Below are 21,654 nucleotides of genomic sequence, written 5' to 3'. Positions count from 1 at the left end.
TGTTGGAATAATAGGAAATTTTATGGGACCTGATGTAAATTGTGGTAAATAGTGGGAAAACATAAATTTCAATAAAGCAAGTATTGGGTCATGCTTCTATTTATTAGCTTTTTTCACTTTCATCTTTTAATTTCTGTATTTAAAATTTTCCGTTTCCCTCCCACATGTTTCCCCTAGCTTTGTCTTTAATGGTTAATGGCTTCCTAACATTTTTTTCCAATTAGCATGTGTGTTCATTTGACATAGACCTGAGAAATAATTGGGCCTTCTGCTTTTTAAAATGTTATTGGCAATAAAAACGATTTATAAATAATTTTGTTTGGATCCTGATCTTAATCTTAATGTTCTAATTTGGTCATGTCCTAATTTTTATTTATTATAGACACCTAACTCAAGGATTGTTCAGAGATGGCGATTCAAAAGTTGGCCTAGCAACCATTATTCTATGGTAAATTTCCAGATAACCCAAAAAGATGATCATACTGAAGTTGTGATGAACCAAAATGGAATACCAAAGAGGTAATGTAAGAATAATGAAATTTGATAAAGCATTAATTGAACTCTGTCATGGTAATCATATTCATATTTGAGAGAGCTGTCATTGTGCGGTGATTTTATTCGATTTGTAGGAGCTTATAATAATCTGCACAATTATTACAGTAAAATTGTCATATGTCCAATTGGTCGAAAAGTTTTTGCTACCCTTCCATGATGGGTAGGGTGAGCATAGTCATGGAAAAAGATATTATCATTAAATAACAAAAAACAGCTCATTTATTTTGGTATGTTATTGAGAAAGAATATATAACTTTGCCCAGTAAAAAATAACGGCAATATTAATTCTGGATATACTGAAAAAATTTAAATTTTCAAGTTCATTTAAATCGGTTCTTTATGAAGGCTCTCTTGATATTTGTGGTTTGTGCTAAACAGGAGAGATACCTCAATCTAAAGGAAAATAATATGAAAACATGTAATAAGCTCACCTTATATTTGTTTTTTGGTCCTTACTCATTTGAGACTTGGGACAACCTTTTATAAGCCAAATCATAGTTTTCAACCTTTTTTGCATTATTATAATATTTCAAGTATTTTTAAGCCCAGTTTTTCTTGGCAAAAATTCTTCCATGTTAGCTTTAGGTTGTGTTTAATTTCATACATTTTCCTCCCATTATAAATGATTTTAACTAGTAATTGATTAATTCAGTCTATTAGCTTAATAGTTTATTTCGTCAAATATTGTGGCAAAGTTCAGTTAGTTTGGTTTAGAAAATTAACCAAAATATTTAGAACAGTGGTATTGTTAAATGGTTTCATTTTTCTTAACCTTTTTTCTGAGGATTACTCTCTGGAATCACGCCCATCAGGTGTGGCCAAAAGTGAGGGTATCATACAAAACCTTAATCTTTCCCAATTTTGATAGTTCAATTCAATTAGTTCAGTTCAACTAAATTACAATAAATTATAAAAGTTTTGTTTATTTTAGACGAACAAAATTTTAAATGAAATTTCGAAGTATGGTAATTTGCATTCCTATACTTATTAATTTTTGGTTACATATGAGACCCATTCACTGTAGATACCTTGTAAATATTAGTTTCTCTCAAAATAATGATCAAGTACCTATCAAATAATGTCTCAAGATAGTCGCTTATTCTTAGGTACAATTATTAGATGCATTTATTTTCGGTAATGCTTCAGTTTTCCTTATACCCAAGGTGGGCGAGTCACAATAGAAAATGTGCACAGAAAATACTTTGCTGCTTGACAAAGTACTGGAAGATAAGGGAGTAACTAAGGAATTCTCATCGTCAGAAACTTTCGTTACCTAAAGAGCAGGATAAACTATTATTCTCAAACTTTTTGCGCACTTCATCTGTGGCAAAGAACAAAACCAAAAGATCACCTTCGCAACACACTTGTATTCCTCTTGGCTAAAAGGCATGAGTTCACTACTCATGAGTCGGGTGGAAAACAGATTTAACATTACTCAAGAGATGAACTTATGGCTGCAAGTTTAGGATAATGAGATTTTCCATATTTTCAGAATTCATTCAGGTATGAGCCACAAGTTGACAGGAAAATTACACCGAAATAGATACATGCCCAACAAGCTTAGTTTGAGGGATTATAGACAGTGAATTCTTATTAGGAAATGGTTTAATTATCTCAAGAGTATGGGGGAAAAGCATGACTAACTAATGGACAGTGAATAACATGCTTCTTAGGGAAATGAGTGAGGGAATGGAAGAGGGACAAGGAGAATTCGTCCACGGCTCACTACAGGGAGAATGGAAAGGTTCATTAACAGCAGCCTTCCGTGCAAGCATACGAGGTACATTCACAACAGCAAAAGGATTAATAGAACAATCCTCTTAAGTACTTCTTCATTTATTCAGAATTTATGCATTGGATCTTAATTTAGTCTTTTTCCTGAAAGTGTTAGGGTATATTTTTGCATGGAGGTTAATTAATGCATTATGTTGGTTGGTAAAACAGTTATTTGTTTCAAACGCAGCGGCTGTTTTATATTTTGAGAATTTCAGCACTTGCATAAATTATTATTATTAGGTATTCTACCTGTAAAAGTAGCTTTTGGATGTACACAAGGTACACAGTAGTAGAACCACAATCCTTCGCATATCCTAATGAAGCTTTAGCTGACATTCGACATTACAATAAGCTCCTCTTCAATCTGCTTATTTTCATTTCTCTCATCATTCTATCCAGCATGCCTGTGCTATTTCTAACATTCCTCATTCATCTAATATTCTCCCCTCCAACACAGTTTTCAACATCCTATTGCAAATCAAACGGCTCTGCATCCATCTTTCCTGCCTTTGTATGATATCTCATAGCAATATCCTCACCTCCCCCTCCACGCCTTGCACTTCCTCATTTGTATTCCTTTCCATCCATGTCAACTTGAACAACTTTCTCCGCCATCACATTTCAAAAACCTCCAAACTATGCATATCATCTTGATTCATTGACCATATTTCTACACCTTACAGAAATCACACCTCATATCAAAAGTTTTAATGAGCCTTATCATCCTTTCTCAAGGTTCCTTCATCTTCTTGTGTCGCTACTAATTCGTTGGTTTTGCTCCAAGATACTCCATTTACTAGTTTAACAAAAATCTCAAATAGCAGTAATAAATTGGCAACACTTGTCCAAAAGGAAAACTAAAATTTGCTGTTGTGTCTTGTGGGAGATGAAATTCTACAATATTGGCCAACCACAATCTCTCTCTACCAAATTACCCTTCGGTGGTTTGCAGGAATGTTACTTCCAAGCCTGCAGACGCCAACAATCAACTGAAAATGGGATCCTCCACAGGGTTGAAGGGACCCTGCTAAGGATACCTGGGTTATGACTGCATGAACACTATCCATGAATGTTTACTGGAATTAATTCCAAGCCAGGGGACAAACTCTGAGGAAACACACAAGCATTCAGAAAAACACACATTCAACAAGGGCCTCACTAACGAGAGGGTATCACTCACATTGAGCAAAGTCAAGGGATAGGAGAAAACCAGGGAAAGACAAGGGTGTGCATCAGATGTGCATATTTCAACCACAAGGTGGCCCTCCTCAACGAGCAAAAAGAAATGCATGTATGTACTTGTAACAGAAGGTTGTAAGTGGATCAGGAAATGGGCAAAGGGTAGCATGTTCGAGAGGTTGAGGTTGGTCACTGTAATGGAATTACTTCTCCCATGAACCATCTCAATAAATTTTAGTTTTCTTTATGGATGATTGGTGCTAATTTATTATGGCCATAGGAGATTTTCTTTAAACTGGATATTTTGCAAGGCTGTAGAGCTAAAGTTTGCTATATTTCAAGACACTCCAGGTTGTTATTTTGCTCCAACATAGATACTCCGCTCCTCCTGTTCTAGTTTATGAACTCCTTCTCAAAGTTAAACTTAGCGCTGTGCTTTCTCAAAAGCCAAATAAGCTTTGGTTTTGTTTTGCTTACCATGGTTCTGAGCCCATACCTCTTGCACTTACATTTCCCATGCACTTAGCAATGCTGGCTTACCCTTGACTGATTGACAAACTAAAGCTGGATCATCTGGGAACCTGACTGAATTTATGATTATCCTCCGACTTTCATTCATATCTTCAGTTCTTTTAATGCCTATTCTGCCATTTTTTCCACATATACATTAAAAAGCACAGTTTGTAATACCTCTGTCTTACTCCTCTTCCTAGTACTGCCCATTCCAACTTCTACCACTTGCTTCTGAGCAGTCTGAGAGTCTACAGGCTGTGGATAAGCTTCCTATCCATCCAGTCTACTCCTATTGTCCATTCAAATTCTATTCAATTCAATCTATCATATGCCTTCTCAAAATGTGCAAAATGGATAAACTGCTGTTTATGTGTTATGTTCCTTCCTATCATCACGAATGGCTGGCTTTTTTTTTGGAAAGGGAAGTAATACTTCTGATTGAATCTTCCAGCCAACTTCATCCCTGATGATTGCTGTGTGTTAGTTCATAAAAACTCATCCTTCCATGATTTCCTAAATGTTCATTTAAGTAGTGGTATGGGTTGTACCACCATGGAGGTATTTCATTTCCATTGATGCCCTTTCTATCTCAATATCAAATTTGCCTGAACCTAAGGTATCTTCATCTAAGTTATATTTTCTTTCCATGCTTTAGCTTGCTGCCCTAATGTCTTTACCATGTAATACCTATTTATACCTGATAAGATTTTCCCTTCATAAATCACTTCAGTACTTTCACCTTTCTGTTCATTCCCTCAAATTTGCTTTTCTATTCTAAACTTTCATAATCCTTCCATTGTGTCTTCCATCACTCTTCTTTCATCCTAATTTTTTCCTGCCTCAGTTTATTATTGAACTCTCAATACAGTTGAACCACATAATATGAGCTCAATCTGTTGGCCCATCTTTCTCATAAAGTAAAACTCTCATAAGTGAAACAACTTTTTGCATACAAATTGATGTAAAATACAGTAATGCGTTCCACGTCCAATAAAAATTAAATATGTACAAGGTTTATTAAAAGAAAAGTATGTATACATTGTTAAGGATCAGGGATCTTAAACAATGTATACGTATGTATCAAGAGGCTGGTTGGTACTTTCTGTTACAATCCTGATGAACTTCTGCATTGGTACATAATTGCGGGCAAAGCTTGCATACAATACTACACTCCAGAGACAAATGAACAGTCAAAACGTTTGGATTCCAAAGGCAATCTGACACTGAAGAAGATGAAAATTTTGCAATTGGCCAACAAAGGTATGGCAAGGGTAATATCCTATCTGTCGCTGGTTCTGTCCACTATTCTTCTTTCTGCCTGTTTGTTCAATATTTTTACCACCACTCGCTGACTCTTTTCCCATCCATTGCATTTCACTCAATTACTTCATTATTCCACATTATTCTTCCATCTCACCTTAAACTGCCCTACAACATCAATAGTTCCTGTCTCTGTCTAACATTCTTAGCCCCTATTCTGCCTAGTTCACCTCTGTGTCTTCCGGGCTGCTGCTGTTTGCTCTTGCTTGCGATGACAACAGTGGAAGTCCTGCCCCAGTGCTCATTGTCAATGTAGTGTCTATCATTAAAGTCCTTTTATAAATAATTGAGGCAATTTCCCGTTTATTTTTTCAATAGTGTTTAAATCTGACAACATCACTCATATGGGAACTTGCATAAATATGGAATGAAAAAATTTTAATCCATGCTTTGCGGCTTTGTGCACACTTTTTTCCATTTACAGCCAGTCCGTTTACAATTTCCCAGCATAGATGCTCATTGTGACTCTCTTGATGATGTCTATCCTTTGCAGTGAGGTGGAATCCACAAGAAATGGCTGGGAAGTGTACTATTGGTCATCAATGAAGAGAACCCTATGCTTTGGAGCCTTTGTGGTGTAAATCAAATTCAGTCTCCATCTCCTTTGTCCCCATTAACATAATAACAGTTTTACCAAGAGTCAAGCATTGACACATTTGCAGTATTTGGGGTGCTGGAGGTGAAAATTAGTTCTAATAGGTTGAAGCCATCCAATGCAGAACACAGTGAACGAGTTGCCGTACTTGTGAGAAGGAATCTTAAAGAAAAATCCACTCGAGTGTTATGTGTGTCATGAGCTCCTGCCTGCCATTAAAAATGAAATGGTCATTTTGAACCTTGGGGCAACTACTCCAGGCTAACCTCTGTGCTGGCTCATTTGTTGATTGCTAAGCAATGTGAGGTAAAAATTTTATTTAAATGAATTGTTTAATTAATCCAAATAGCTAAGGTGGACTCTAAAAGTGTTTTTTTTTTTTTGATTGGGTGATAAAAGGATAGAGGAAAAGGTATGGCCTTAATATGTATGTAATATTTAGTGAATGGTGCTTTCTCATTGGAAGTTTCTTTTTTTTAATGTACAAGGTTAGATGGCTTCCTGTTATTCCCTCCTCACAGTTAAAATATTTAGGAATATATTCAATCAAATGATCCATTTTAACTTAGAGAGTAGCCATGATAATCAGCCGCAACAGGCTTTCATTTTTCGTTCTCTCTTCCAGCCAGGTGACAATGTCTTAATTTTGTCTCCCTTTAGCTGCACTACCTTGAATCTTGTATGCATTTTCAACTAATCAATAAAGCATTCTTGCCTTATAAGATTTTGGTTATTAACCATGGATTTTATACCAAGTGGGTTCTTATTGCCCCCTGTAAATATACAATAAGAAAATTAATTTGCTTCTGTGTTCTTGTAGAACTCTTTTGTGATAGGTACTTCAATTTGTATTATTTTATTATCATTCAGTTTTTTGTGATAATCTGAATGAAAGTGAATATTTAGTGCTTCTTTAGCTGTCTACGAGGGTCATCCGGAAAGTAGTACCCGTTCGTGAAATAAAAAGACAAAAGTAAATATTAACAAACATAAAAAATTTTATTTGAAAGAGGATACTTTAAACTACTTCTCAACATAATTTCCAAGCAAATTAAGGCATTTGTCATAACGTGTGACAAGTTTCTGTATTCCTGCTGCATAGTCCTTCGCCGCCAGCTCATTGAGATACAGGGTCACTCCTTCTTTAAGTTCTTCATCGCTGTCAAATCTTTTTCCTGCCAAAAAGTCTTTAAGCTTTGTAAAGAGATGAAAATCTGAAGGGGCCAAGTCCGGGCTATACGGTGGATGGCCGATCGTTCCTCACGAATTCGTCAACTGAGCTCACCAGTTGGTCTGTAATGACAGACGGTCTCCCCGAACGCTCATCGTCGTGTGTGTTCCCCCTCCCCATGTTGAAGTTGCGACACCACCGCCGAACAGACGACTCGTCCATTACATTGTCTCCATACACCTCCTTTAATTGGCGATGAATATCACATGGGCGAACGTTTCTTGCATTGAGGAATTTAATCACTGCCCTCACTTCACAACTGGCGGCGTTCTCAATTTTTTTAAACATTGTAAACAATCACAGAAACAACACAGGCAATGCTAGTGTCACGCAACTTGGCTCAGAGAAGGCAGACAAGCCACTGAAGCTATCTGACCTCGTCCAGCGGCTACTCGCGTCGTCAGCACTTCATGCGGCACGAACGGGTACTACTTTCCGGATGACCCTCGTATTTAGATTCTTGAAGGAGTGTACTTATGATGTCACCTCTCATATTCTTGAAATGTTTTGAACATACAGGATGAATTTGCTCTAGTTTGTTTTGCTGGTGTAAAGGGATTGGTAACATGTACTTTAGCAATGGAGACATGTATTTTTTGAGCGGGTGTTTGAGGAAAAGCCTATTCTTATAAATAGCAGTTTTATTTGCCTTAAGAATGAAGTCAAGGCTTAGTATCTCATATTTATAATGGTTGTGATTTTCCTCTGTGTGAAACTGCTCATCTCATTATGCTCTGTTACTTAAATCAATTACAATTAAAAATAATTTCATGTTGGTTCTGTTTTAATAGTATAAGTTAAAGAGTACCAGATGTTATGTTTAACAATTAAGAATACATTAGTTTTTAGACAACCAATCTGTAGAAATAAATTGCTATACATGATATTTCTGTGCTTATTCCTTTTCTCTACCCTTAATATTTTTGTACTGTATGAATTTATTTCTCCCATGAATTTTTGAAAATTAACTGGAAACACACATTACATGTTCATGTATCACAAATGCCCGATATGCGTTGAACTCCTTGTTGGAAAATTACGACATTGAAGCAAAGTTAAGAAATGCAAGAAAAGTAATGAGTGACTGTATTGACAGACGTAAGTGCTAACTTTTTCAGCAATACCTTTCACAATATTAAAATGGTTTTGTTGTACATACCTAGGGCTCTGGGAACAATTTTGATGCCGCACAGTTTTGAAAGGGAATTCATAAGTAGAAAGTATGCTATGATTACTGCCACAAAAAAATGAATTTTCAGGTATTGTTACTGTGGACTGTTATAAATGGCGCTTGTGAGCTGTGAATATTATTTCAATTTGTGTAATGCAAAACAGTTTATTTTCATTTAATTTAAATTATTTTTCATTATTTAAGTTTATCCTGCTTACGCTATATATTTTTGTCATAAAAAATTCTATTTGCTGTGAATACAATTTTAAGAAAATTTCTATCCTTGATTCGAGGACATAAGTTATGTGGAATGTATCCTGGCTACAGTTGGCGTATGTCGTAAGTGCTCTTCTGTCATGCCCTGATTGTCTATTTTTGAATATATTATCCACTGTACCTTTCACACCATCTACAGATGGGAACTTGTGGAAACAATACGCACGTTATGACCTGAAAACAGTTCAGTATCTTCGAATGTTACTTTGTTACATTATATTGAATAAGTAGTTCATTTTTCTGCAAAAATTTTTCAATAGTTAAACTATAGTGTAACATGTGCCATTTTTAACTTATACTTTATGCAATACAAGGATAATTTTACTATTGTACTATTTGCCTTTCGGGAATGCAAGTGCTGGAAACATGTGTATGCATTCACCTATCCAATATGCTGATTATGCGGTGCTGACATACTTTTCTCGTGCTGCTTTTCATTTAGATGCCATTTTTTCTTATGAAATGATTTATTTTAAGTTGGGTCTTGGTAAGGTATTTTTGGTTATGTGATAACCCTAGTAAAAAGAGATGGAATAAAATGTTTATTTTTATAAAAATAGTAATATATTATATGCTTAATAAAATGTTTTAATAGACCTATAAAAGGTTTGAAAATATTTGTCTGTATTAATCAATTAGGAGGATATTATTAGCACTAATACACCAGGTAATGAAAAGTACCCTGGCAGCACAAGTTGCTGTACTTAAAGACCCCTAAACATCAAATATATGCTCAAACCAAATTCTGTTTATTACAATAAATAGCTCTGTATCTTTGCATACTTTCTACCTCCATTTATTCCATCCAACGTAGGTACGTACTCTCTTCCTCTCTCCATGTCACTTTGCCAGCCTTGTCCTCTTCCTAGTTGACAGCAGCCTACTGTAACTGTAAATTTGTTTTTCTTGAGAGCCCTTGAGCTCCTTCCCTCCTACTTTTAGCATTGAATACTAAATATTTTATTGGTAGACCTTGGAACCCGTAAAAACGTTTATTTCATTTTTTAATGTGACTATGGTGACTTGGAAATGTCACAGTGACTACCTTCACTAATTTATTTGATGAAAGCTTTACTTGGACATTTAATTGTTGGCTACTATGTGTATGAGTGAGTTCCTTCATATGAAAGGTTACATTGCCTAGCAAATCCATGATGAAATGATGGCTGGGTATGGAAAGATAGCCAGTCATATGATGCAGTTGAGGTGGAAAAGGAATTGTTACACTTGCCACATATCTCTCACAGACAATCCAAGAAATGGAAAACCATAACTTGTGAAGAAAAAAATTGGAGGACTTCATCCTATTAGACCACAGAGCAGCCATCCTAATTATCTTGAATGAGACATCTTAGTGATGACAAGTGTGTGGAAAATTATTCACGAATAACTGCACTGCACATGTAGCTGCTGAATAATTGTACTGGAACACAGCTGGATAAAATGTATCAATAATAAAGGCAATCATGTTGAAAAATAAAAATTTTGGGAAACATTATTTTTCATTTTGATCACCAGGCCAAAAACATTTCAGATCACACTCGTAATGAGTCATTTACTTTAGAGGTAGGTTTATGCATGGTACTTTATTAATAAGCATATTTCCCATTTTATTTAAATACAGAGAAGCAAACAATGGCATTAGCAAATCCAGAAGAAATAAATCATGGATGAAATCAAATTTTTTTGTGGTGGATCATGGTGGCTAAAGTATAGGCTTCCCACCGAGAGGGCTGGGTTCAAATCCTAGAGACATTTTTCAGTATCCATGTCCCTCCTTGAGGCGCTTTGTGGAGAGCTCTGAGAGAGTACCACATCCCATTGGATGGAGCATCATGCTGTGCACCCCTTGGTGCCTTTCAATAAGAGTAGCTTAATGCCGATGCCAGGTTACACTCCTCCCTCCCTCCCTCCTTTCCCATTCATCCCTAATATGCATATAAGTGCCGACCCCTTGGTGCCTTTCAAAAAGAGTAGGTTAAGGCTGATGCTGGGATTCCCTCTGCCCTTCCTTTCCCATCCATCCCTAATTGTGCAAATGACTTTAGTTGTTGGTCGTTTCCCATATAAACTACCTACTCTTTTTTTGGAAACATCATGATTATAGTTTCATGCTAAATTTAGATATTTCTGTCCTCATAAATTATAAATAAAAATATCTCATTCTCAATATTTTAATCAATTTCATAACAATTTATTATGAATCACTCAAAAATTTTATATTTGCACAGTATTTCCCTTCATTAACGCAAATCATAGTGGTGTACTAGAAAATATGAACTCTGTTAACAAAAAAGTTCCAATGATTATACTTATTATTGAGTAACCGTACCTTGTCATAGTTAGAGTGAATTTGAGTGTTATTGTAAAGGGATCGATAGGCAGCAAAAGGTATGTAGCTTTGGCAAGGACGATTAATAGGATCTAAGGGATAAGTTGATTCATGAGAGGCAAAGTCAGCTTCTTAATTAGGATTTGAATCATCACTCATGAGGATAAAAAGAGGAGGGTTCATGAGGAAAGGAGTCTGAAATAAGAGATTCAGAATTCCAAGATGATCCAGAATTCCAAGATGATTCATAATTCCAAGATTCATATATCCAAGGTGATTCATAGTTCCATGATAATTCAGAATTCCATGATGGTTCAAAATGTGAGGATTCAGGAATCTGGGATGATTCAAAATGTGAGGATTCAGAAATCTGGGAAGATTCAAAATGTGGTGATTCAGAATACTGGAATGATTCATGAGATAAGGGTGAACTCGAACCAGAGGATGATTCAGAAATCAAGGATGATTCAATCTCTGAGGATGGTTCAAACTCTGAGAATGATTCCAACTCTGAGGATGGTTCAAACTCTGAGGATGGTTTAAACTCTGAGGATGATTCAAAAGAAGAGGGTGATTTAGAATTTGAATAATCAGGAATCGAGGATGATTCAAACTCCGAGGATGGCTCAAACTCTGAGGATGGTTTAAACTCTGAGGATGATTCAAAAGACGTGGGTGATTTAGAATTTGAAGAATCAGAAATCGAGGATGACTCAGATTCTGAGGATGATTCAGATGGTGAGGATTGAGTCATTGAGCTAGTGGCAGTTGTTGTAGAGGTAGTAGATGTTGTATTGGAAGGACTCATTGGAGATGTTTGATTGGATGAGGTGGTAGAAGAAGTTGATGTTGAACTAGGACGAGAAGTTGTGGAACGAGTTCTTCTCCAATATTTTGAGTGAGTTTTTGAGCTAGTGGCAGTTGTTGTAGGGGTAGTAGATGTTGTACTGGAAGGACTCGTTGGAGATGTTTGATTGGATGAGGTGGTAGAAGAAGTTGATGTTGAACTAGGACGAGAAGTTGTGGAACGAGTTCTTCTCCAATATTTTGAGCGAGTGGCAGTTGTTGTAGGGGTAGTAGATGTTGTACTCGAAGGACTCATTGGAGATGTTTGATTGTATGAGGTGGTAGAAGAAGTTGATGTTGAACTAGAATGAGAAGTTGTGGAACGAGTTCTTCTTGAAGACCTTGAGCTAGTCGCAGTTGTTGGAAGGGTAGTAGATGTTGTACTGGAAGGACTCGTTGGAGATGTTTGATTGGATGACGTGGTAGAAGAAGTTGATGTTGAACTAGGATGAGAAGTTGTGGAACGAGTTCTTCTTGAAGACCTTGAGCTAGTGGCAGTTGTTGGAGGGGTAGTAGATGTTGGATTGGATGGACTCGGAGATGTTTGCTTGGATGAGATGGTAGAATAAGTTGATGTCAAACAAGGAAGAGAAGTTGTGGAACGAGTTCTTCTTGAATACCTTGAGCGAGTCGTTGAGCTAGTGGCAGTTATTGGAGGGGTTGTAGATGTTGTATAGGAAGGAGTCGTTGGAGATGTTTGACTGGATAAGGTGGTAGATGAAGTGGATTTAGAGCTAGCTTTAGGTCTTTTTCTTTTCCTGTTACCTCCTTTTTTCTTTTTTTTGGAACTTAAACTTTTAGACTTTTTTTTCTCATTTTTCTGCCTACTGCCCTTTCTGCGCTCCCCTTTATTTGTTGATTCTCCTCCTTTATTACTTTTCTTTTCAGGCTTGCCCCGTCTGGCTTCTGTCAATTCCTCTGACCACTTCCGCATTTCTTCAAGGTCAAAGCTGTCGCTTATTACAAGTTCAAGTTCATCATTGGTGGAAATATAGGACAACTCGTCATCTTCATTATCTCCTTCTAGATTGTAGTTCTTTTCATCATCGGCTCCTGGTTTGTAGTCATCTTTTTTTAATCTCTCATCTTCTAAATCTAATACATCTCTCAGTTGCCTTAGTTCATCTGCTTGAATGGCAGTATCTGCTGTTAATTCAGGCCCCAAAACATTTGGAATGATAAAAAAAATTATTTTAGCAAAAACTACTTGTAATATTACATATACCAACTTTATATATGTTTATGTATACATACACACACATATATAATATACATAAATATGTATGTGTATATATATATATATATATATATATATATATATATATATATATATATATATATATATATATATATATATATATATATATATATATATATATATATATATAAAACAAGCTTTAACAGTAACAAAAAATATAAGATCACATAAAAAGATCACTCACATGTTATTTCTTGATCATTTTGACGGAATTCAACTCCGTCTTCATCGGAAGAAATAGAAGTAATAACTGCTGGAATAGGAGAGGTGAAGGGTGTGAGATAAAGGGAAGGGGGCCAGGGGAAGGGGAGAACGGGAGGTGGAGGAGGGGCGAGAGGAATGATTGGGGGAGAGGCAAGGGAGGGGAGAGGCTAGAGGGGAGCGGAGACAGGGGAGGAGTGAGAAGGAGGAGGTGGAATTGACACAAAATCAGAAAATAGAACAATCTGCTCACTGCAACTTTTGCAACATCCGAGACCCAGTTTTCAACTTACAAAGTTGTGATCAAGACCCTGCAAGTCGAAACAAAGGCTATGCACACAAAAACTCATGCAGGAAGGGCAAAGTATTCACCTCTCTGATATGCATCGCTTCCACAAAGTGACAATTCAGACCATTCTCATCAGTGAGCGACATTGAGGCCCGGATGCTGATAGGCCATACAGATCCAAATGAATGCCATTTCAAGAGTTTTTAATTCTATAGGGTTATTGGATGTGGGAAGAGACACTAGGATGGAAACATTGTAGCACTGGTTGAAGGGGGTTTTATGATGGGAAGCATGTTTAGGGATGGGGAGACCCACGGATGGGGAGGAGGGATTGCACGAGGGGCGGTGGTTGTTAATCCTAAGGTTCAGGTGTGTGGAACATTGGCCTATTTAAAAAGGCTAGGTAGAGTTTACTGGTCAGAAGATAAACAACATTCTTGGAAGTGCAGGAGGAGTGGGGGAAGGGTGGGAGAGAGTTAAAAGGTGGAATGGAGTGGGTTGGAGTGGTGAAAATAGGGCAGGTTTTACATCTTCCTCGATGACATGGAGTGAGTATGGCTCTGGCGGTGTGAAGGGATTTTGAGAGCAGCTTGGTGGATTTGAGGATATCTGCTAAGTTGGCAGGCTGTTTGAAGATGACAGAGGGGCATTTGGGAAGTAGGTTGGAGGAAGTGTTTTGATTTTTGAGAATGGGGAACAGGTCTTTGAGGATGAATTTGAGGGACTGAATGCCTGGGAAGTAGGTAGTGCAGATTGAAAGAGGGTGAAAGTCTGTGGTTGACGCAGGCTTGGGGGTGTAGGAATGTTTGAGTTTTTTTTCTGGAGGAGAGAATCTGGGTATCCTCGTTGGAGGGAGTAATGAAGGTTGTTGAAGTATTGATTTGACGATTCTCTCGGAAATCGAGGTTCCTATCGTGATTTTTTTCGCGTGGGATTGATTGCCTAGTTCTTCTAGAAGCGTGAGGTTTGTCTCTCAACGGTCTTCTGCTGGGAAGGCCTTGCTTTTGTAGTGCTTACTGGTTCAAGACTGACGTTCACTCCTGGTGTAGATCTTAGGCTGCTTTTCGTTTGCTACCACCGGGTGCATGTAGCTGGAGGGAGCGTAGATGAGTGTTTTTTTCACTGGAGAATGCTCGTCCTTTTAGTGCGCTTTCCTTCTTCATGCAATCGTGCTGAATTTAATTTTTTAATGGTTTTGCGCTGCTTAAACACGCTCGCCTTGATATTTGAATAGAAGGCAAAGGCCCCTACTCTGTCCACCTCTTCACGTTAGAGTCGCTGGGCCTCTCACTCGAAGAAATAGTGGCGATCCAATTTGGATATAATCGCCATTTAATATTCCTGAAGTTGGTAATCGAAGCTATTTTGACTAGAATTTTAGACAATTGTCCGCGGAAACTACCGTTTCCGTCCTTAAGTGCCCAGAGGACGGCAATAACTATTGACGAGACTTCCGGCAGCCCGTGTTATGTCAGGGTTCCTTATCTCCCCGTGGAGACCCCGCTGGAAGACATAATAAGCAAACTCCAGCGTTTTGGTAAAATCCATCACTCGTGGGAGAACAGGTGGGAAGGAGAAAAGATGGCGCGGGGGCTTACAGGCACTGGAGTGGTGCGGATGACGGTCGAGAGAAATATCCCCTCGTACTTCCATATCGGCGGCAACCGGGCAATCATCATCTACGAGGGTCAGCGCCGCACTTGCGCCCGCTGCAACCAAGAAGGCCACGAGCGCAAGACCTGCCCTCGCAACCAGGGAGGGAAGAGCTATGCGGAGGCAATGACGATGGTCTCCAACACTAACGCCGTGGAGATGGACAAACCCGAGGTGGCTGTGGAGGAGAGGGTGCGGTCGTTGCTCCTCATCGAGGGTGCGGCCCCGGCTACTCCCATAGGTCCCGCGTATCCACCTCTACTTGGAAGGAATTGTCAGCGGGAGCGAAAATCGTCAATGAAATTAAGGGATCCGAAAAGGAAGAGGACAGACGACCCCAAGCTCCTGGTCTCGAATACCGATCTACAAGTAGCTCACGTACCTACCACCTCGTCTCAACGACCTTCGGCCCCCGTCTCCGTGGCCCCGTCAAATAAGGAGGGATCATCTTTCACACCCCCCCCTTCCCCCACCCACATCATCGAAGCCCTCGCCTCGCAATCATCGCATTACGGGCTTCTAACACCCCGAGAGCCTCTGGTGATAGCTTAGGAGGTTGAATCTGAATGCGATTGTCCCCAATGGCTCGCTCTCGACCCTTTTATCATTGACTCTAAAGGAAGAGTCACCGACCCCGGAAGCCGGCACACAAACAAGTTTCCCGAAGTCAAACATCCCAGACACCCCATCGTCCTCCATCGAGGAGAGCCAAAGTGTCGGCGATCTTACGAGCGCTCCTCTGGAGGCAGACCACATGCAGCTATCCCCCTTCGGCAGATGACCCCCAGTCCGCCACTTCGACCCTCCCCAGGGCCACCTCCTGCCCTGTGATGCCCCCATCGGCGCTCTCTTGAGGAAGGCCCCCCGTGGAACGCTGCCAAATTATTATTATTGCGTGTGTCTATATATATATATATATATATATATATATATATATATATATATATGTATATGTATGTATGTGTATATATATATATGTATGTGTATATATATATATATATATATATATATGTATGTGTGTATATATATATATATATATATATATATATATACACACACACACACACACATATATCATCATCAGTATTTCAATCTTAGGATTGATTTACTGCAACCCTCCATTCTACTCTATTTTATGTCTATTCCCTCAATCCTTGATACCTTCTCTGTTTTACATCCTTCTTCATTTGTCCTATTTGCATGCCTCTTAGTCTTCCTCGTGGAATCTTTCCTTCTATTTTTCCTTCTATTTTATTCCTAGTCAATCCATTGTGCCTCAATGTGTGACCAATCCATCTATTTCTTTTTTGCCTTAGAGTTATACATATGGTCCTATTCTCTTCTGCCCTTCTATATAATTCCTTGTTCCTCACTTTTTCTGTCCATTCAATCTTTAGTATCCTCAACCAGCACCTTGTTTCAAAGGCTTCTATTCTTCGCTGGTCCACATCCAATATTCTGTCTCCAATCCATAGAGCGCCATGATCCACACGGACGACTTGACGAATGGCTTCCTTGTTCCCAGCCTCAGGAGATATTGTTGGTTGTTGGTCGGTTTAATGTGGACTGAGGTGTTAAACTTATTGTTGTGGAGGAGAATGTCGGTATCTAGGAAAGCGACATTCGAGCCAGATATAGATAAAGCGAAAGATACCGAGGAGGAGGAGTTGAGAGAGGAAATGAAGGAGGATTAAGTTTCGCATCCGTGGGACCAAAGGAGGAAAATGTAATCAATATAGCGGGCCCAGAAGAGTGGTTTAAGGATTTTTTGGTGGAGAAAGCTATATTCAAGTTCACCCATAAAAAGATTGGCATAGGAATGGGCCATACACGTGTCCATTGCAGTGCCTTTTATTTGCAAATATATTTTTTCCTTAATTTGGAAAATATTTTTAGAGAGGAAGAGTAGGTTCAGTTCGATGAGGACATCTGTGGACGGGATGCGCGGTGTCGGCCGTAGGGAGAGGTAACATTTAAGGGCTTCTAAGCCTTCTTTGTGGCGAATGATGCTGTAGAGAGATGTAACGTCTATTTTGGCCATTCTCATGGCCACAATACACGTTATATTCCCCACGAAGGAGGTGGGTTGATTGTTGTGTCTATGGTTCTCAATACATTTATTAAGTAATCTACCGGTTAAGGTAGGTTTTGAATGGGCGCAACTACCAAATAAATATTTTGTGGCTCCTAGCAAAACACAAAATCCAGCAACCTATTCTATATCAAGTCCCCTTCTTCTCTGAGTAATTTCTTCCCTCCTTCATCAATTCCAACATTCTTAACCTGTTCCTGTCCTTTCCTCGTTTGCCTAACATCCTCCCCTCTATTACAGTCTTCAACACCCCACTTCCGATCAATACGCCCTTCATCCATTTTTCCTGCCTCCATAGGAATTCTCCCAACAAACCCTGCTCTTCGCCAACCATACCAAGTACTTCCTCATTTGTTTTCTTCTTGGTCCATTTCACCTTCTCCATTCTTCTCCACGCCCGCGTTTCAAAAACCTCCAGTCTACGTCAATTATCCTGCTTAATGGCAACGTTTCGGCGCCGCACGTAGCTACGATTTATATCAACTCTCTCCCCCTTGTGAAAGCCTCTTTGCCAAGCGTAATTCCTCCTTACGTCCCTACTTCTTTGACCGTGTTAGTCCAAAACACTTCCGACATAGGTAAACTGTACTTCCTGCTCTAGTTTTTGCTCTCATATTTTAATGGTAAGCTTAGCCTTTTTCCGGGAAATTGCATTGCCATTGTTTTATTTGTATTAAATCTCATCCCATATATATCACTCTGAATTTCCAATTCACTCGGCAAAGTATGAAACTAACAATACCTGCCTTACACCTCTTCCTAACACTGCCCAACCGGATACCCCACTCGCACCTGAGTAGTCTGAGACATGTACAGGTTGCGGATTAGGCTCATTTCGCTCCAATCTATTCCTATTTTCTGCAATATACTCATAATTTTTCCCCAATCCACTCTATCGAACGCTTTTTCGAAATCTACGAAACAGGCAAATACCTCCTAGTTGTATTCTATATTCCTCTCGATTAATAATCTCATTACTGCAATGGTATCACTCGTATTTCTCCCCTTCCTAAACCCAAACTGATCATCGCATAAGTAATCATTTGCCCTACTCTCTATCCTTTAGTTATGATCTTGAGAACAACTTTAGATGCATGGGATATCAAACTTATTGTCCTGTAGTCCTCATGTGATGTAGCCTTCTTCGGAATTAGAGCTAACACTGATCTCACAAAATCTTCCGGCCAGATTCCTTTCTCATAGATACTACGAATCAGCCCTTATAGCCTCTTTCTCCCACATTTTCCTAAACATTTCAATAGTGCCGCGGGAATTTTATCCACCCCCACGGCCTTATTTAGTTTCATCTCCCTTAATGCCCTTTCTATCTCATCGTCGAGGTTGCCTGGACCTAATTTATCTTCTACTTCATGTTCTATTTCTGTCTAGCCAGGTTGGCCTAAGTTCTTTGCCATACAGTACTTATGTATATATATATATATATATATATATATATATATATATATATATATATATATATATATATATATATATATATATATACACACACGAGGGTCATCCGGAAAGTAGTACCCGTTCGTGAAATAAAGACACAAAAGTAAATATTAACAAACATAAAAAATTTTATTTGAAAGAGGATACTTTAAACTACTTCTCAACATAATCTCCAAGCAAATTAAGGCATTTGTCATAACGTGTGACAAGTTTCTGTATTCCTGCTGCATAGTCCTTCGCCGCCAGCTCATTGAGATACGCGAGGGACCCATCTTGCACAAATTTTTGCATAATGCAGATGGTGTTTAACAATTTCATGAACAATTGTTCGAGAAACATTGGGAAAATGCTCACAGATGTCATCAATTGTGACGCGCCGATCGTTCCTCACGAATTCGTCAACTGAGCTCACCAGTTGGTCTGTAATAACAGACGGTCTCCCCGAACGCTCATCGTCGTGTGTGTTCCCCCTCCCCATGTTGAAGTTGCGACACCACCGCCGAACAGACGACTCGTCCATTACATTGTCTCCATACACCTCCTTTAATTGGCGATGAATATCACATGGGCGAACGTTTCTTGCATTGAGGAATTTAATCACTGCCCTCACTTCACACCTGGCGGCGTTCTCAATTTTTTTAAACATTGTAAACAATCACAGAAACAACACAGGCAATGCTAGCGTCACGCAACTTGGCTCAGAGAAGGCAGACAAGCCACTGAAGCTATCTGACCTCGTCCAGCGGCTACTCGCGTCGTCAGCACTTCATGCGGCACGAACGGGTACTACTTTCCGGATGACCCTCGTGTGTGTGTGTGTGTGTGTGTATATATATATATATATATACATTCAAACACGAAATCCCGCCAAACGGCGAATAAATACTCACACATATAGAAACAGATATAAGGAAAAGGGATAGGAACACATACTACCTTGATCAAAAAGTTCCCGGAATAACCACCGTGTGGCGCTCCCATCGTTCCGATTTGAGTTCTGTTTTTTTTGTTAAATTGGTACATCTGTTGTTGATATTCCCTTTAAATCTTAGTGTCATAACTTGACATTTGCAAAAGTTACGTAGCCAAGAGTACATCTATCTCTGTGTGTGTTGGCGATTTTTTACAATTTCAGAAATGGATTTAAATTTGCAACAACGAACTTGTGTTAAATTTTGCGTAAAAAACGGATTTAGTGGCGCACGGACGTTGAAAATGTTGGAAAAGTGTTTCGGCAACGATTCTCTAAAAAAAAACGGTCGTTTACCAGTGGCACGAGCGGTTCAGAAGTGGTCGTGAGTCAATCGAAGATGATGAACGCAGTGGCAGACCATCGACATCGAAAGTCGGTGAAAAAATTGATAAAGTAAAAGAAATGTTGGTCAATAACCGCAAATTAACCATCAGAGAAATAGCGGAGGACTTGAACATTGCCTATGGATCCGCCCAAGACATTGTGGTTAATGATTTGGGTTTCCGTCGTGTAGCAGCAAAGTTGGTGCCAAAAGACCTCAATTTCATGCAAAAAAGAGACCGTGTTGACGTCGCAAAAGACATGATTTGCGAGGCTGAATCCGATCCCACATTCATCAAAAGGATCATTACTGGAGACGAGACGTGGGTTTATGAGTACGACACGCAATCCAGACATCAGGCAAGTGAATGGCGTTCACCAAATGAGCCGAGACCAAAAAAACCACGTCGTTTTCAGTCAAAAAAGAAGGCAATGCTGACGGTTTTCATGGATTACAACGGTGTAGTGCATCATGAATTTTTGCCAGAAGGCCAGACAGTAAACAAAGAGTATTATTTGGGCGTTATGAGACGTTTGCGTGAAGCAATTCGCCGAAAGAGACCAGAAATGTGGGCAGAAAACTCGTGGATTTTGCACCAATGATAACGCACCGTCGCACAGTGCTATCATTATTCGTAATTTTTTGACGAAAAATGCAACAAATACCATCCAACAGCCACCGAATTCACCTGATTTGGCTCCCTGTGACTTCTTTCTGTTCAATCGAGTTAAAAAACCATTACGGGGAACGCGTTTTAGCAGCCGAGAGGAAGTAATGGAAAAATCGCAGGAAGCACTGATATACATACCGAAAACCGAATATAAAAAATGTTTCGAGGATTGGATCCAGCGCTGGCATAAGTGTGTTGCAGTCGATGGGGATTACTTTGAAGGGGACAATATAGATTTAGATGAATAAACTTGTATTTTTAATTTTCTGAATAAATTCCGGGAAATTTTTGATCAAGGTAGTATAAAGGACGAACACAATAAAGGTGGGGAAGGCGGAATCGAACGGATCACAAGAGTAAAAATATTTCCTTGACCGGGATTCGAACACCGGATCTTTCCACTTGCCGGGCGGAAAAGTGCTACCATCAGTTATTCATTATGTTCAACTTCCAGCACATCAAGGCTGAAACTACTCAATTTGTTTTTAATTCTTTGAACGTCTCTACCTCTGTTTTAACATTGTATCTAATTATTCTCTCAACTAACTTTCTTATCAACTGATCCGTGATTCATGGTTACCTTGTCCTTTTCCCATTAACGGTTCCTTTAGTTACATTTGCGGCCTTTGGTATTCCTTTCTTTATATATTCCCATTTTTCTTCGATAGTATTCACCTCTTTACCAACATATGTTATTGCTTTACTGCCTGCGAGAACTACTTCCTTGTCAATCCATTGCTTCTGCATTCCATTTCATAACCCGCCGCCCCTGCCTTATCTTTTTGAAACGGACACTACATTTCATAAGAACTAAATTGTGGCCAGAGTCCGCATCCACTCCCGGGAAGCTGTGCGAATTTATCACACTGTTCCTAAACCTGTGTCTAACCAGAATGTAATCTAGCTGATACCTCTCTGAGTCACCTGGCATTTTCCATGTACACCTG

At 39.0% G+C, this 21,654-nt stretch overlaps 1 protein-coding gene across 1 annotated transcript in view; it reads left to right on the top strand.

Moving 5' to 3' along the window:
• Positions 1 to 7,345, top strand: part of LOC139700187 (activator of 90 kDa heat shock protein ATPase homolog 1) — a 28,097-nt gene extending 20,752 nt beyond the window's left edge. The window contains exons 9-10 of the mRNA XM_071598772.1: positions 383 to 519; positions 5,837 to 7,345. Of these exons, the coding sequence (XP_071454873.1) occupies positions 383 to 519; positions 5,837 to 5,924 (225 nt within the window). The 3' untranslated portion in view covers positions 5,925 to 7,345. The remainder of the gene's footprint in view (positions 1 to 382; positions 520 to 5,836) is intronic.
• Positions 7,346 to 21,654: the final 14,309 nt, after the last annotated feature.

The sequence above is a fragment of the Hetaerina americana genome, unplaced genomic scaffold (assembly GCF_022747635.1).
Source record: "Hetaerina americana unplaced genomic scaffold, ioHetAmer1.1.p SCAF_10, whole genome shotgun sequence".
Classification (NCBI taxonomy): domain Eukaryota; kingdom Metazoa; phylum Arthropoda; class Insecta; order Odonata; family Calopterygidae; genus Hetaerina; species Hetaerina americana.
Note: the sequence above shows the minus strand (reverse complement) of the source record. Positions and strands in the feature narration are given on the sequence as shown.